General features: G+C 36.6%; 2 protein-coding genes across 2 annotated transcripts; both read left to right on the top strand.

The window, feature by feature from the left end:
• The first annotated feature begins 4,612 nt into the window (after positions 1–4,612).
• On the top strand, positions 4,613–4,989 carry LOC129408885 (potassium voltage-gated channel subfamily E member 2). The gene has a single exon (XM_055153248.1). It carries the CDS (start codon positions 4,613–4,615, stop codon positions 4,934–4,936), a length of 324 nt encoding a protein of 107 aa, XP_055009223.1. The 3' UTR covers positions 4,937–4,989.
• Positions 4,990–8,440: 3,451 nt separating this feature from the next.
• On the top strand, positions 8,441–17,545 carry casq2 (calsequestrin 2). The gene is made up of 11 exons (XM_020931898.2): positions 8,441–8,832; positions 11,929–12,013; positions 12,102–12,202; positions 13,171–13,282; positions 13,877–13,950; positions 15,494–15,624; positions 15,711–15,756; positions 16,115–16,169; positions 16,229–16,329; positions 16,640–16,714; positions 16,795–17,545. The coding sequence occupies exons 1-11, from the start codon at positions 8,590–8,592 to the stop codon at positions 17,029–17,031; spliced, it is 1,260 nt and encodes a 419-aa protein (XP_020787557.2). The 5' UTR covers positions 8,441–8,589; the 3' UTR covers positions 17,032–17,545.
• The last annotated feature ends 1,030 nt before the right edge of the window (positions 17,546–18,575 follow it).

The following is an 18,575-nucleotide window of genomic DNA, read 5'->3' on the forward strand; positions in this document are numbered from 1 at the left end:
TTTATAAAGCCTTTTTTTTTTTTTTTTAGTCTCATTTTCGACAGTTTGTGGTTGCCATTTGAACAATTTTATTTGAGATTCAATGTGCTATGAAAGTTGGGCTAAAATGTTTGGGGGAGCTCTGGTGGTGCACTGGCCATTATAATGAGGTTAGTGCTCTCTCATGCCCCTTTCTGGCACCGCCACTGACAACATGACTTTACAGAACTGGGAAACATTACTAAGGCTTAACATCTGTTAGTCAAATCATGCAAGAACTTGCAGGTTGAAAGTCTGTGCCATGTTGGTCCATTCAAAGTACAAGATATGAGATAAATGAGTTTAGATGGGATTAGGAGCGGTCTTGTTTTTTACAAGTTTGATCTTGTGTAGAAATTGTATTCTTCTTATCAATCCAAACATGAGTGGCAGATTAATGCTCACATTTAATTCAGTCATAAGCATTAAGGCTATAAAACTGACTCATGTGAGCTTTTAGCTATGTTGTAATGTTATTACCTGTTCAAAAACATACCTGAAGTTGAGCTTTGTTTCCTTCACACATGCTTGACTAATCGTGCACTAATAGTCTGTCTACATCTCCATAGCTCAAAATGCTCAGTTCCACCTTATGATGTCATGAAGCAGTAAACTACACAAAACACCATGGAGTGCTTTCTGTATTGCCACATGACATCACAAGGAGTTTTCTGTTTGAAGAACTCAGTCTAAAAATGCAAGATTTGTGTGTTAAACATGTGTGAATGTAACAAAACACAAGTCTGTGTGCATTTTTTCAATAAGGAAACAACATTATTACATAGATCAGAAAATAGCATAATACGTGCTCTTAAAAAAATGTTGTTTCCCATTTCATCTCCCGAGGGGTACAGCACAAGAAAATGACCATAAAAATATGATTGATAAAAAGGTCACAACATCAAGAAACAAGAGGAAGATCAAACGGAGCCAAAGAGACTCTGTATTTTGTCAGAAAGAGGGGCACTTGTCCTTGACTGGAACAAAAGAGCCTTCATAACTCCAGGGGTTGAAAGAGATACCAAACCCACACACATGTATTCATTTTTGTAAAGGAAATAACCACAATAGAATATTAGGGACATGAAAAATCTATGCGCTGTTTAATACTAGGCCTCATAGTGAGTACAGCATCTGATCCACGTATAACACTTCCTATCCTCTTTCTCCACACTAATTTAATCTTTTGCTTTATTACATCAAACTATCTGTCTTACCCTTCAGTGACGGCATGTAATGAAGTAAAAGTAGTAAAGGATTGCACTTAAGTATAAATGTTGCTATCTGTGCTTTACTTAAGTACATTTTAAAGTTGATACTTTTTATTTTTACTTCACTAGAGCAGAGCAGGTTTCTGTACTTTCTACTCCACTCCATTTTTTAACTCGACTGAAAAATAATATTGTGTGAGACCTGCAGACAAACAAATATATACAAATAAAAAACAGCTAAATATACTGTGTATGTGTATGTGTGTGTATATATATTTATATATAAAATTGTTTCTATTGAAAAAAAATCTGCACAAATCTTTCTCAAAATCACTACATTTGAAGCCTTAGCCTTATAAGACTTAAAAATCCAAATGAAATATTTTCACTTTTTTTTAAAAAAAGGTCCTTTTAATACTTTTACTTGAGTAGACTTTTTCAAGTGATATTTTTGCTTTTACTTGAGTATTTTTTCTTTTTGCTCTGGTATCTGTACTTTTATTTAAGTAACACAATTGGGTACTTCTTCCACCACTGGTCTCTTTACCTGTCCATGTCACCTCAGTCTGGAATTTCTCCTGACATGATCAGTCTCTTTGATATATACATTTCTGGGACAAATGACAAATCTTCTTTGCAACAAATGACTGAATATACTGTAATTAGATATCCTTCAAACAAATACATACATACACCCAATGACCAGTCTTAATGGTCCTATATGAATTAATATACAAAACTGACTATTGTGAGCTTTAAGCCAAGGTATAATGTTGATAGCTCAATAAAATACCTGAAATTATATTTTGTTTCATCCGCACGTTTGAGTAACCCTTTATTATTAATCTGTCTACATCTCCAAAGCTCAAAATCCTCTCTTCTATGTCATTTAGGGATAGTTTTCAAGTTGACAGCTCCCTTTACCTTTAGTTCAGCAGAGACAGGCAATTCCAGGGCTTAAATCATCCAAATAATTCTGCTGAAGGTGTACAGAATACAAAAACACAATGGAGCACTTCCTGTATTATCGCATGACATCACAAGGTGGTTCACTGTTTGAGAGAAGAACTCAGGCTAAATATGCAGGGTTTGTGGGTTAAACATGTGTGAAGGAACCAAAACACAACTCCAGGTCTGTTTGAGATCAGAAAATAGTGTGATATGGGAACTGCTCCAATGAAGTGGGTGATATCAAATCTTTTTGGCCTTTATCAGCTAAAGAAAATATGTCAGAAGAAAGCAATGCCAAGGTCATGCGGTGCAGCCCTTTTCCTCCCTCCACTTTTCGACAAACAAGATTAAAGAGGTTAATAAAATATGATCTGAGGTAGACTGCAGTGCTGAATCAGGTATTGTTGTGTTTTCTTCTGTTCTCTCACCAAGAAGTTTCTAATGAGGCCCACACAACTGCAACAGAAGGTTGGTATAGTAACTTCTTTGAACTGCTTTCTCAATGTCTGAATTGTGTTCAGTGGCATTTAAATCACAAATGGACCAGAGCAATAATCTACGATGTTATTACCAGTGGAGGAAGTAAAGTAAAGTAATAATATTAAATCAGAACTCATTTCTTATCATTACTCATATACATGGGTTTTGGGCAGAGTTTCCTCCTGATTTGAAGGATTTGTCATGGCAAATAAAAACAACTTCAAATCAAAGTCCTTCAAACTTGTGATATTAATCTTACAGCTTTAAAGTTCTTTCAAATGACAACAATCAAGTCTTTGGGGTTGAATAATGGCACTACTTTCTGAAGACCTTGAATTTCTTTTGGTTATTTGTGCTCACACAAAAGCTTTGAACTTCGTGCCAGTTTTTGTTTGACATGGATAAGCGTAATAATGACAAGATATTAACCGTAAACCGAGACAGCAAATCTGCAATCTGACAGTTCAAACGCAAATTTTATCATAGGATTCTGACCTTCTTCCTATTCGAAAGATAAAATATTTACCTTAAAGTTGTTAATTGATGAGGCCAGCATTATAATAAACCAATCCAAAGAGGGCACCCTTCTAAAAAAAAGATGCAGATACATAAATAATGTAAATGCATGCATGTCATTATGCACGTCTTGGCATTGTTCAAGGGAAATATCTTTGTAATTGTTAGTACATTATAAAACAACAACTGGAACCACACAAAGTTCAACATTCACACAGTTGCGTTCAGAAGATCAGTAGTACCATTTGTGTGTGTGTAGTGTTTTGTGGCTTTCTTTTAAAATAGTTGAGGTCCGGTGAGTTAAAGTTAAGCTCGTGGGTAAATGCGCTATGCCACAAAGGTCAGTGCATATCACAAATCTGAGTCATTACTGCCCCCTAGTGGATGGTTTTCAGGTGGAAGGTCTGCCACCAACTTGTCTTCATGAACATAGTTTGGAATGTAGGGCTGCTTGATTGTGGAAAAAATCATTATCACGATTATTTTGGTCAATATTGAAATCCCGATTATTCAAACGATTATTTTTTTTAGTAACACGATGCATTTATTCAGCATTTCTCTAAATAAAAAAAAACAAAACACTTTGTTATTGATAGTTTATGCAAAATTTTCAAATTGAAAATAAATATAGGCTACAAATATGTTCCTTAGAGCAGTTCTGCGATGCATAAAACAAAAATAGAATAAAATATACTTTGAACATGAAATAAAGCATAGAAAAACATAAATGTATCCAAAACAAACAATATATCCAGCTGTTCTACAATCTCTATACTTAAAAAATTTAATAAATATACTTATTTATTTACAATATCCCAAAATAAACTTGTTAAGCTTTATCGGTTCAACTTGATAAGAGTTTGGAGATCTTAGACACACAAAATTGAAATTGCGATCAAAATTTTATTAACTGCACAGCCTTACTGGAATGTTCAACAATATGGCATTATTCTCTATCTAGACAAACAGGTGCAGAAACAAGATTAAGTTACAAGTCTTATCTTGACAGGCCAACCCAGTCAGAGTAAGAATGGATGTTTTTCATTTAATGCTCTGAACCTGAAAGCATATCTTAAAGCTTCATTACACAGCTTTTCTGGTTTAGGGTCAGTCACCTGGTCGTCTCCATAGAGATGTTATTGTTCTTCCTTGCCTTAAACACATCTATCTAGCATTTATATCTAGCATTTATTCATTTGGGGTGTTTCTTTTGCTCAAAATACAATAATTATCTCTCTGAATAGGGTTGCCTCTCCATAGATCTGAAGTGTAATGTAGCCCTTGACTTCCCTGAATTAATCTCTACCCTGGAACATTCTAGACAACGCAATAACATAAGAGACAAGCAGCCGATGAACCCTTCTCTAGAAAAGTTACGCAATGCACCTTTAAACAAACATGTAACTATCATAAAATCTTTCTTTTCTTTTACCAAGATGCCTGAATGGTCCAACAACCTGACGTCATACCTGGAGAACTCCCTGACTGGTGCGTTGGAGAACTTCCTCAATAACTGGGAAAATAACCAAACCGCTTCGTCCAATGAAGAGGAACAGAACGTCAGAGATATCCTATGTTACCTGGTCGTTATGCTTGGTATGTTTGCGTTCATCATGGTGGCCATGTTGGTGAGCACCGTCAAGTCCAAGCGACGGGAGCACTCCAATGACCCCTACCACCAGTACATCAAGGAGGGCTGGACCGCAGAGATCCAGCAAAGTCAAGTCATCGCCAACTTTGCAGCACAAGTAAAGCCATAACATCCAATAGAAATATTTTGTGATTTAAACCATAGACTGTATAAAGAAGTGGACTAAGGGAGTGTCATGTCATCCAGTCAAATGAAGCTCATGAGGCTTGCCGTTATAGGAGCAATTTTGGAGCCCGGTTCCTTATTCGGAACAGGAAAAGGACAAAATTGTGAAATAGAAACACCAGGATCATGTGGAGTGGGTTAAGAGGAACATTTCAAGACCAAAATGACGAGACTCACAGCAGCGGTTACAGAGAGCGGCGCGACAATTCAATGTCAAGTCAGTTGGAGCCGGAGTCGATGGAGCCGGAAGCGCGCCCATGAACACTTCCTATTAGATTTGGAACGCGGTGGCTAGAGTTATAGCTATGTCCATTTATTTTACAGTCTAGTTTTAAATCATAAACTGACATCTATGTTGTGAAAGGGACCGGATTTGTCATGGAGTCGACTTAAATCCTAAATAAACATTACGTTGTGAAATGTGATTCTGACTCATACGTCCATGGTTCACTGTGACACAATGGAGCTTCAAGAACTTTCTCAGGAAATCCACACTGTAACATGAGATAAGCTTAATGCCATACGAACACTCCCACACACTGAATAATTTATATTTTAGAATTAGACTAACTTTTTAATTATAAACAGTGTTTTATTTACACTGCAGAGAGTGAATACAAACACAATAGCTGCAAATACAAACATAAGAAGTACTTGTGAACGCTTTTCTCAGTCTCAAGGATGCTGGATAATTCATCAGATCTTTATTAGTATTATTAGGGATTTAACGATATCCAAATCTCTCGGTACGGTATTTTCACGATATTGCATCTCACGGTATGATATTTATTGCGATATTTTGTGGAGAATAAGACTGTGAATAATACTTTCTCCTTTTAAAATGCCCTCACAAGCTCTTGGTTCTGTCATAATCCAAATAACTAACATTTAAAAGTGCTTATAACTGTTATTTCTTAATTTAGTCTGGACTCAAATGGAGCAAAGGATCATGGTCTGTGTAGTTCTCTCTATTTTTTAGCTATTGCTACACCATCATTTTTCATTTAAGCAAAGAGACTTATAATTCGATATATTGTGATGGCCCACGGTATTATTGAGAGACTTCTGATGACACGATATCACAATATTTCAGTTATTTTTACATCCCTATGGTCTACATGGTCCTATGGTCTAAAATGAGACTTTCAGTGAATAGTGAACTGGGCAGGTAAATTCAGCAGAAGTTCAAAGTTGACGTTAACCTTGAGAGGAGGAAGGTCAAGTCAAACGTGTTCTGCTGATAACCGTTAAAAAACACAGGTATTGTATTCTACCTCTGGGCTGTGGGCGAACCTGGAAGAGGAAGTAATTAAAATGGCATAGTTGCAAACAAGGGATCAGTGTGTCTGCATATGTGTATACTCAAATATACTTATAAATAGGTATTTTTCCCCCACACTGAAGACAAGCTTCGTTTTTCTCTGTAAACAGATTTTCTGCCATCTTGTACTCGATATGATAAGAGGGTTAATCAAAATAAGTGTTAACCTTCAGCGTAAACACCTTCAGTCTGCAGAATAACTGAAGCGTTATGTGTTATTTCTGTGCCATTCATTAATCGATTTAACAGCATTAATGATTATGCCAACTGACCAAAGAAAATAAACTAACTAACTAACTAAAGATTATTTATATGCACAGACAACAGCAGAGGAGAAAGTACGGCTGTTACTATTTCATTTCATTTTGTTGTTCATCTTTGTAGTGGACCAAACAGAAAGGCAAAGACAAGGTATAAAATAAGTAAAAATGTAATAAAGTCAAAAAAGAGATAATTTAACAAAGGCTCAAATTAGGTAAATCATTACAAAAAAAATAAAAAAATTAATCTGGGCCCAACTGGAGTAATTTAAATCAAACTGAACAGAACAAAACTAACCCAACCAGACAAAGGAACAGAGGCGTTTAAATACCTAAGGACCAACTAAAGATGAACACAAGAGGGGAGAATTACACTAAATAATTAACTAAAACTACTAACTTAATCAAAGTAACAAGAAGGAAAATAAGTATAATACAGAATATAATAAGTGATAATAATATGTGATGTTGATTGAGGGTCCCCCATCTGACACTCAAAAAATCCAATAGAACAAGTGTAAGTAAATAATTCAGACTTATATTAACGAAAATGTGTGCACCCAAATTAGAATATAAGTCTAAATAAAGGAATTAAATTATGTGTGATGTTATTAACTTAATGTGAAGTGAATTAAATTAAATTAAATAATACTGACACTATGGAGTAGTGGCAGAGGTATATATTTGAACTCAGTCTTAGTTTTTGTTCAGATTTGATTTATTATGTGTCTAAAAGTCACATGTGAGTGAGTGAGTGTGTATAGTTGTGTTGATTTTGTTGTTTTGATGTTCTCAAGGGGCTTATCCTCCAATCAAATAAATTCAAATACTAGTACTTATAAGTGTCCATAGCAGTTTTTGCATGATCCTGTTAATCTGAAAGCTTTAGCCAGTGCAAAAGACAAATTTCCATACAGGGTCAATGAAATACATAAAAAATAAATTCATACATTATGTTTTAGTCAAAAACATCAAAAACATGTCTGGAGTTGTGTTTTGTTTCATTCACACATGTTTGAGTAATCCTATTATTAGTCTGTCTACATTTTTAAAGCTCAAAATGCTCAGTTCCACCTTGTGATGAAGTTAACAGCCTACCTTTTACCTTTTGTTCAGGAAAGATTGGCAATTTGGGAGCTGAAATTATTCAAATGATTCTAGTGAAAGTTCTGTTAGAGAGAAGAACATAGCCTAAATATGCAGGGTTTGTGTGTTAAACATGTGTGAATGAAACAAAACACAACTCCGGGTAAGTTTGTGATGAAAAAACTGGTGTTTAGCATTCTAGATTTGTTCACATAATAACCAGCAGATGGCAGCAGACTGCACTTCCACTGAATGACATTTGAATTGCACAAAGGAAGTGGAAATAGCAATTGACAAGACAGATGTTCCATTTTATCAGCAAACAAACAAGTGTGTGTGATTACATACGAAGCAATCAGAATCATGTTAATTTTCTTGACAAATTTCTCGTGTAGACAAACTGTGCGGAGTGGCCCATTATTTAAGTCTCTGCTGCACACCTGTTGTTGCATAGCCTCACAACAGTTACCAAAATACACACCCCTATCCAATTCATAACTACAAAACTACTTCCTCAGTCTCATTCACACTGCCATTATGAAACCACTTAAACACATCTACCCTCTCAATTTCCATTCATATCCTCTATCCTCTAGAGATGCAACTTTACCCTTTTATTGAACCCACTTCCACTGTTGTCCTGCCCAGTGTCTCTCTCCCTGAGTCTTTCTCAGTTGGATATTTATTTTTAGCATTCAAACAACTGGTCTCCTAAAAATGGGCCTGTCCTACAAGAGGATAGAGCGGGCTGCTATGTATGGTATCTGTCCCACAGTGCTGCACAAGGCCTCAGTCGCTGCTGTCTTCATTGTGTCTGGGGCCAAGACTTGAGGATGGTTTCAGCTAGGAATAACTTGCTTGAATAACTTAAAAGTACATATATTTTTTTTATAAGATAAGATTGAGAATAATAATATATATATTTGGACCATGGAGCTGTTAGCCCTCTGGTTGTTCCTGCTTCCGTGCTTCAGTCTTGCGCCTTTAGCTACCTCTGAGAAGGGCTTGGAGCTGCCACATTACGATGGGGAAGATCGCGTTATTGATATCAATGACAAAAACTACAAGAAAGCCATGAAGAAGTACAGCATGCTTTGTTTGTTTTACCATAAGCCAATCCCAGACAACAAGGAGCAGCAGAGGCAACACCAGATGACAGAGCTGGTGCTAGAGGTACGGAAAGATGATCAAATATACTATATTTTAATATATATTTTGAGATGCACTATGTCAATTTTTGGTTGGAGGTCCGTCACCTGCTTGTTTCTATGGATATGTCACTGCTCTGCCTGGGCACTTTATATATTTATTCTATTACAGGTGGTTTTATAGCTCAAAAATACCTAAAAAAGCAGGTATGATTTGATCTCCGTGAAGATAGAAAGGTTCAATACTATTCCAGACAAAACAATAACATCTCAAAGAAAAAAAAAGCATTTGACGGACCGTCCACCACAAAAAAAAATTATGCAATGCACCTTTAATATTCACTGAACTCCTATTGATATCAAAAATAAAAGATGATGCTCTCCAAAATGTTGCTTTTGTTTTGCAATGTGCAATGTAAATTTAATGCATGCTTATTTCCAGATATGCAACTGTCATAAAACGCAAACATAACAATGGAATATTCAGCAATTAGTTCGTTTTAATAGATCAAACAAGTACTAAAGCTTACATGCATTCAAGGTGACCTGCTGCAGACCTCTTAAATCATACTTTTCATCTCATAGTCAAAAGCATTGTAGAAATGCGCTGAGCTGGTCTCGAGTTACAACAAGGCACAGAGGCTTACCCCCTGATCTTCACTTCTCCACTGTGTAACACGAGCCCAGCCCACGGGACCATGACATGCACTGTTACATATTTGACACAGCACAGGTGTGACTTCTGATCAGGTAGTAGCCCAATGTGTGAAGACAGATATAAGAGCTGTGGCTACAACTTCAGTGCGAAATAAGGCGTTCAAACTGAAGAAAAATATTGAGCACTCATGTCCCTCAGATCAGAATATACAAGACATATAACACAGTGCAGTGTCCCTTTAGTTATATTTAGAACAATCCTGTGCTGTGTGCAGTGGTGGAAGGTAACAAAGTAAAAATTGTACTGTACTTAAGTAAAAAATGTAGATATCTGTACTTTTTATTCCACAACACTTTTGAACAGGACTGAAAAGTAAAAGTATTTTCTATTGTTTGAGACTTGCAGAAAAGGATGAGGGGTTATTTTAATCATAATTTCAGCAAACTAAATATACAAAGAAAAGCAGCTCAAAAAACAAACAAAAAAATTATTGAGTTGTTTCTGTTGACCAAAATTCACCACAAATCTTTACTGAAAGCACTACATTTGAAGCTTTATTAGATCTCATAATCTGTGCATTTTAAACGGCTACCTTTAAACTTTTACTTGAGTAGATTTTTATTGCATTGCATTTTTATTGCAAATACAATGCATTTTCCCTTTATTTCAAACAACCCTGTGCTGTGTCTAAGATTATATAATGGACTGTGAGCAGCTACTGGCTACTTTTGACCATGACGTCAAAATGCTAGTACAGGAAAATGTGCAAGAATACCCTAAATATTGTGCTTAAACCTGATACACACATTATATTAACCCAAACTCTGGCTGTGTATTAACTTTGCCAGTCCTTGGTCTATCCCAGGATATGAGACAAGTGGAATTAGTTTGCAGCATAGACTGTAATAGAAATGGACCTGCAAACTGCTGTGTTCTAAATTGGAAGAAAGCATGGGGCCGCGTCTGGCTCCTTCGACTCTGTTTCCAATTGACTTTGTGTTGGAAAATTGTCACCTCTCTCTGTAACTGCTGCAGTGAGCCTCATCATTTTGATCTTAAAATGTTTGTATTAAAGAGACAGTCCGGAATTTTGGACATAGGACCTCACTGTGGAGTGTCGGGGACGTGTGGAGACACTTTTTAAAATATTCCATCCAGTCCTTGTATTTGCAGAGGTCGATGGTGCTAGGCTAGTTCATGTCAATGGCCATAGTTTGTCTGTCACTAAAAACAGTCTTACCCACTCCACAAAGCAGCCGAAGCAAAACAATTATACCCCCACACTGTCGATGTGAATGCTTGTCTCGATAGAATCATTTTAGAAGTAAAAACAAACTTGAATTTGAAGGATTTATGTCTGAGCAGCAGCAGCAAGTTGTATTTCTTGATAGAAAGCTTGGCAGCGGAGAACTGATATCACCTAGCACCTATATTACCAGCAAAGTAAAATTCCGCTGCTGCTGAGAAAATAGTCCCTCAACATGCGACCATTCATGTGATGCAAGGTTAGTTTTATTTCAAACACTAGTCTATCAACACAGACATTCAGATCGAAAGACTGGCATAATAATAAATTTGCTTCGGGTGCTTTGTGGAGTTGGTAAGACTGTTTTTAGTGGCAGGATAACTATGGCCATTGACATGCGCTAGCCTAGCACCAGCGACCTCTGCAAATACAAGGACTGGATGAAATAGTTTTTAAAAAGTGTCTCCACATGTCTCCAACACTCTGGCTAACTAGGAAATGAGGTCCTATGTCCAAAATTCCAGACAGTCCCTTTAACACACTCTAGTCTGTTTTGTCTGTAAATAAATTCCTATTCCTTGTATGGACCTGGCTCCAAATTCTCTCCTATAACTGATAACATCTTCATTTGAATGCTACGGGACACATCACACTCACTTCCACTTCTTTATCCAGTCTATGGGACTGGGAACCACAGGTGGGATTACACATAAACACACTGACAGCCACTCAGTCACACTCATTCATTAACTATGGGAAATTTTGAATTAACACCTCACTTAGCTGTCAGGGTCGCCAACAGGCCCTAATCCTCCTCACTGACACTTTGTCTACTTAGTCAATATGAACCCTGACTAACTTAGTTACTTAAAGTTGCACTGTGGAACTTTTCTGGTGAAGGGTCCGCTACCTACTCGTCTCCATGAAGATGTTATTGCGTTGCCTGGAATGTTCCATGGTGTCACTAAACATTTCCATCGAGCATTTATTCATTACGGGTGCTTCAATTGCTCAAAAATAGGGGCGACTCTCCACAGATCTGAGTTGTAATGTAGATAGTTATAGATAGGTTTAAACTGTGGAACATTCTAGACAAAGCAGTAACATTGCTAGGCCTCGGGTGACAGGCTCTACACTAGAAATTTTACGCAGTGCACCTTAAAGTAGTAACAGATAAGTAATGTATTATAATTTATTCATGTTTGATTTGTGTGTAGCTTCTAGCACAAGTGATGGAGGAGAAAGGCATTGGATTTGGGATGGTGGACTCTCAAAAAGACGCAAAAGTGGCTAAAAGACTGGGTAAACTCTCTTTGTGTTTCTTATAAATATATAATAATAATTACATAATAAAAAGATGTAAATAATTGTTTTCCTCACTCACCCTCAGGTCTGGAGGAAGAGGGCAGTGTCTATGTCTTTAAAGAGGACCACGTGATTGAGTTTGACGGCTTACTATCTGCAAATACTCTGGCAGAGTTTTTATTGGATGTGAGTTAACTGTTAAAATAAGATCTCTCATATCTTCAAGCACGTATTATATATTTTTATGATTTTCTGTTTTTGACGTAATTTGGTGGGATAACACCTGTTTTAAATATAACTTAGAATTTCACACAAATCTAGAAACAATTTGTGAAGAAATGTTGAAAAATATGTTGTAAAATTACAGGAAGTAGAGAGTTCTAACCACAGACATCATGCTGAGGAAAATTCTATCCAAAAGAAACACATTTTTCTGATACTTTAAACATTATTTCAAGAAATTTAAGGTGTTTCTTATATTTTTGTTTGTCAAATAATAGTCTGTTTTGGCCCAGTGTACAATTTCGTTGCTAGGTAACAGTTATGTAATTCCCCAGTGTGATGTGATGATTTCCAGGAAGTAACATTTTATTCCTAAAGAAATCGTCAAACTGGGAAAAACAAGTGTAACATTTTTTTTTTCTATTTCTAATCTTTTATGCTATTTTCAGATTTATGTTATAATGTTGTTCCCTGATCAAACACATTTAAGACAAAAACCCTGCATATTTAGTCTGAGCTCTTCAGGAGTGCTCCACTGTGTTTGTCAACTCCACATACCTTCAGTAGAATGATCTGGATGATTTCTGCCCTGGAATTTCCAATCTCTACTGAACAAAAGGTAAAAGGAGCTAAAAATAGCTAACTTAAAAACTGTCGGTTCATGACATCACAAGGTGGAACAGAGCATTTGAGCTTTGGAGATGTAGACAGACTAATAATAAGGATTACTCCAACTTGTATGAATGAACTCAAAACTGTAGGCATGTTTTTGATGAGGTAACAACATTACAACATGACTTAAAGCTCACAGGAGTAATTATGTGCCTATTATAAAGTAGGCCCATTAAATATAGTGATCGTAAATGTGTTTAAGTAAAATGAGCCTAATCTGTCATTGGCACTTTAACTGTGCTGTGCGTGCATCTGTACAGCTGATGGAGGATCCAGTTGAAGTCATAGATAATGCCCTGGAACTCCGCGCCTTTGACCGGATGGAGGAGGACATCCGTCTCATCGGATACTTCAAGAATGAGGAATCAGAACGTAAGTCTGGCAATACTATCGGCAACAGTGTTTGATAGATATGTGCAGTGGTGGAAGAAGCACCCAGTTTTATTAAGTAATTAGAAGTACAGATACCTGAGCAAAAATATTAAAAGTAAAAGTATCACATGAAATAAATAAAGCACCTGTTTAAAAATTAAGCTGTGTAGTGATTTTAATACAGATTTGTGCCCTATCCCTAACCCTAAGTCCTCAGCCTTTTCACCAAGTTTCAAGTACAGTACTTTCCTACTTTTACTTCATCATGTTCCACTGGATTTGTGTGTGATTGTTTCCTGCCTTACATTACAACACAAATGCTCCATTCTCCCCATGGCTTTACAAATCCATTTTTACCACTGACGCAGCTGCCACTTTCTGATTTGTGGAGTTGTGTTGAGCTACATCCGATGAACCCAACTTGGGAGAAACAGAGGTCAAAGTTCAGCTATTTGTAATCAAGAATCTATCCCCATTGGGCAAATATAACATCAGCTATTTCCAAGCAAAGCACCAACATTGACTATTTTAAGAGCACACAGTGTATTTGTTTATTTAAAAGAGGAAAATTATAACTTTTTCTTTGCATTTTAGACTACGAAGCATTTAAAGAGGCAGCCGAGGAGTTCCAGCCATACATCAAGTTCTTTGCCACGTTTGAGAAATCTGTAAGTTAATACTGAAATTAGCAGGCGGCTATTAAAATAACAAATTTTCTTATTTTTCTGCATGATATAGAATAATACAAGTGCAAAAAATATGTTTCATAACAAGACCATGGTATTATTAAACAGAGGGTTCGCCACCTGCTTGTCTTCATGTAGATGTTATTGCCTTGTCTAGAATGTCCCACAGTATGGCACTAAACTTATCTATTTCCATGGCTCACATTGTTACAGGTCAGATCTGTGGAGAGGCAAGCTCACTCACTGTACGAATGCATGTTTTCTTAGTATTTTTGATCAGTAAAACAACAGTAATTGAATAAAAGCGTCATAGGTGTGTTAAATTACATACTGTGAATAGGGTGACCAGACAGTCCCAGTTTTGAGCCCTGTGTCCCCTGTCCCAGCAGATTTATCCAAAAGCATTAATTTGTCCCAGTTTTATACAAGAAATGTCCCAGATGTCCCTATTTTTGACCAGTTTGATACCTGCCAACAATAAAGAGAGGCATACATTGTCATTTGTTTAGGTAAAACACAAAAAAGCATGATGAAAAATCACAGAAGATTTGACTGTCTCACATGTTAGTCATAAATGGGCCAAGTGCAGAACAATTTTCCTTAATTACACACTCGTTTCACAAATTTATTATTACCAACCACCACAAACCAGAGTTGTTCCAGATTTTGATTTTGAATATCTGGTCAGTCTAACTGTGAAAACTTTCAGGCAAAGCAAAAATATCACCATGGAAACAAGCTTGTGGCGGATCACGTACCAAAAAAGTTACACAGTCCACCTTTGGACTGTGACAAAATATAATATAAGTCTCTATATTTTAAACTTCATCTGGTTAAAATGTATTTGTTTGGCATGTCTCAAGTAAGTCATAAGTCTTTGACCTCAAGTCCGAGTCAAGTCCCAAGTCAAATACAGCCAAGTCCAACTTGAATCTTGAGTCACTGGCCCATAAGTCCAAGTCAAGTCCAAGTCATCTGCGTTGAGCTTCTAGTCATTTCAAGTCTTTAAACAAAAGTACCAAATATAACTTGGATTTTTGGAATTTGTATTACTTCTAAGATAAATTGTACTTAAAAAAAATCATAGTATACTTATATATGAGTATTTTTAGAGTATATAAGAAATTTATTTAGTTAATTTTGCCTTTTTAAATACCTTGACAAGATCTTAGAGTGAATCATTACGGTCAGAATAGAAAGAAATCAGATTTAATAGTGCTTCTCAAGTCACAGGCCTCAAGTCCGAGTCAAGTCCCAAGTCCCTGACCTTCAAGTCCAAGTCAAGTCCCAAGTCACAGACCTTCAAGTCCAAGTCGAGTCCCCAAGTCTTAGTCCATTTTATCAAGTCCACCTCTGATTAGCACTAATTGTATGACTAGTCGACTAATCGAAAAAAATAACAATCGACTCCTAAAATAATAATAATATGCAGTCCCACCAAACTGACATTAATAAAAAGTTTGTATTCGGTTTCTCTTCTACACATTACCCACATAATTAGATGACTGTGTGACTTTTTCTGCAGGTGGCCAAAGAGCTGACCTTGAGGCTGAACGAGGTGGACTTTTATGAGCCGTTCATGGAGGAGCCCGTCACCATCCCGGGAAAACCGCACACCGAGGAGGAGCTGGTGGAGTTCATCACAGAGCACAGGCGGTAAACTAAAAATACATTAAAATGAAAATAATATCACGTAGAAAAGTAGGTAAATACATAATGTGAGTGTTGTTGTGTGCAAACAGGCCCACTCTGAGGAAGTTACGCGCAGAAGACATGTTTGAAACGTGGGTAAGTGTAATATTTTTTTTTAGTTTACTGATTGTAATGATGCTTACCTGATGATCACGGCCGTACAATAACTTTAACTCTAAGCTTGCGTTGTAAAAAAAAATTGTATGTAATTCTCAGATTTTTTTGTCTCATATGCACATGGGCTCTTTTTGCCTCTAGCCCCATCTGGTGGTCAAACAAACGAACTACTGCTATACTACTACTGGAGAATTACTATATTTTTGTATGTAAAACATAACAAATACACCAATTACTTAGATTGATCTTAAAAAATAAATATGCATTATTGGGTTACTGGTCATCCTAGCCAATATAAAAGCTTGATTTATTTATTTTTTTTCTCTAATATTTGTAGGAAGATGACATCGATGGCATCCACATTGTTGCCTTTGCAGAGGAGGAAGATCCAGGTGAAGACATGACATTTATTTTAAAGTGGGAAAAACGTGCTCACCCCTGTGTTTTTTAGATGGTTTTGAGTTCCTGGAGATCCTAAAGGAAGTGGCCAGAGACAACACTCACCTTCCTGACCTCAGTATTGTGTGGATCGATCCGGATGACTTCCCTCTGGTAGGTTACAGACTCTCTAGACTACATTATAAGGCGAGGTGATTGTTGTAGGTACTGATATTTTGTACATCTTTCCTTTTCGAAACAATCACAATAGTACAATTTTTGTCTTGGTTATTATCTTTTTGTCTCATTTTATTAAGAAATGCCTTAAATTATTAGCATTAAATCAACAATATTAGTTTGTTCATTTCTTTTGTATTCTCCTCTTCTGTTTTTAATGTGAAAGACAAAAAAAATAATAAATTCAAGCCTGATTTTCGGCAAGGAGCACACCGCTGATTGCTTGATTCATCTTTGTCAATTGCAGCTGATTCCCTACTGGGAGAAAACCTTCAAAGTGGACCTGTTCAGACCACAGATTGGAGTTGTCAACGTCACAGATGTAAGTACTGAGTATTTACAAACATAAACACGGTAAATATACAGTCTAAACGAGGTTCTGTGTGTGTCCTCTGTGTTCAGGCTGACAGTGTGTGGATGAGCATTGACAGTGACGAGGACCTGCCCTCGGCTCAGGAGCTGGAGGACTGGATCGAGGACGTCCTCTCTGGAAAAGTGAACACAGAGGACGATGATGACGACGACGATGATGATGATGACGATGATGATGATGACGACGATGATGACGACGAAGATGATGATGATGACGATGATGATGACGACGATGACGATGAAGATGATGACGAAGATGATGATTAAGCTTAAACCTGTTTACTCAACAGACTGGGCTAAACATGAACTGAAGCTGCAAAATGAGACCTTTACAAATATTTAAACCTTTAAGTTTGATAACATTGTTAAGAATAAAGAGAACCTAAGATCCCTCCGTCTTTCCTTTTGCCATTTACGTGCACGGCAGTGGCACGTAATGTTCAGAAAAATTTTATTTTAGTGTGATTTTTCTATGGTTGTGAAATTCATTTAATTTATTTGAGACAGAGATTCAGTCATTTCTAAATGTCAGTATTATGAGTCAATCTTTTAAAAGGAAATGCCCCCAGCCAGTACTTCAAACTTTGAAGGAAGAAATGTGTTTATGTGTTTACAAATTTTAGTTGTTTTAAAAAGAAACACAAGGCATTCACTCACCCCACCAGTTTTTAGTCAGAACTGAAGAAGCTACTTGGATGAGTGGTGAAATGTTTTCACTTCGTCCAGCTGGCAGAATAATTTTTTTTGCAAAACAAATAAAAAATGTGATTGATCAATATGATTAATTCTTTATATTGCCATATTGCCCAGCTCTAGGTTAATACATTTGAATTTTTTTATTTTGCCGATTTAGCAGATTCAATATGGTGCTGTATATGATGTGTAATTCACTCAATGGAGTAGCAATAATACCAATACCAATACAGCACTCTGGCTAACTAAACTATATTCATTAAAAATAGGACATAGCACCAAAATGGAATACACAGGGCAGCAGCTCAGTACAAATATTTATTTTTACAAAGGTGACATTAACAATATGCTGTATAAAATAACACAGAGACAGTTGAATATACTTATTAATGGTTTCCCTTTTCATCATCATGCTCAGGTCAGTTTCGTGTTACTCCCACACTCAGCCGTGGGTTATTTGCATACAGACAGCTGAGGCACAGGTGTAGTTAAAAAATCCATCAGCACAGGCTGCATCAACAAAATCCACTCAGAGACTATAGAAAACAAACCAGTCCTCATAAACTCACCTATGGAAATAACTGGACTGAGCTGTGCCAGATGTTCAAAGTCACAGACAGTAGGTGGCAGCAGAGTGACAATGAGATGCAGCATTGTAGAGAGAACATGACAGCCCATTTTTGGCACAAAGCCTTCTGTCTCTGCATTTCATTTGTAAAATAGCACCTCGGACTCAGCTGTTCTGTCAGTAAACCAGACAGAATTGTACAGAATGATTAATCCTTTTGTTGGGTAGATTAAGATGTGCTTGAAAATGTACCTCATATTTTGCATGTTTACTAAATAAAAAGCTAAAGCTAAACTTTGAAACCAAATCCAGATCAATTAAAAGTGCTACACATTAGCTACTCTCATGGTCATTCTCAGTTTGGCATACACACCCTCTTGTATTTAACACGCTGTCCCTATTGGCTGGTTTTGTGCATGGCATTCAGTGTAATGGACTTTAGCCTTTATCTGACATTTACAAAACATTCAGATATTTACATTGGCTACCAGATATAATCACCAATACATTTCAGACATACACAACAGAAATGATTCAAGCCATTTTCAGA

The sequence above is a fragment of the Boleophthalmus pectinirostris genome, unplaced genomic scaffold (assembly GCF_026225935.1).
Source record: "Boleophthalmus pectinirostris isolate CB_2022bp ecotype Guang Dong unplaced genomic scaffold, ASM2622593v1 HiC_scaffold_1, whole genome shotgun sequence".
NCBI classification, from domain to species: domain Eukaryota; kingdom Metazoa; phylum Chordata; class Actinopteri; order Gobiiformes; family Gobiidae; genus Boleophthalmus; species Boleophthalmus pectinirostris.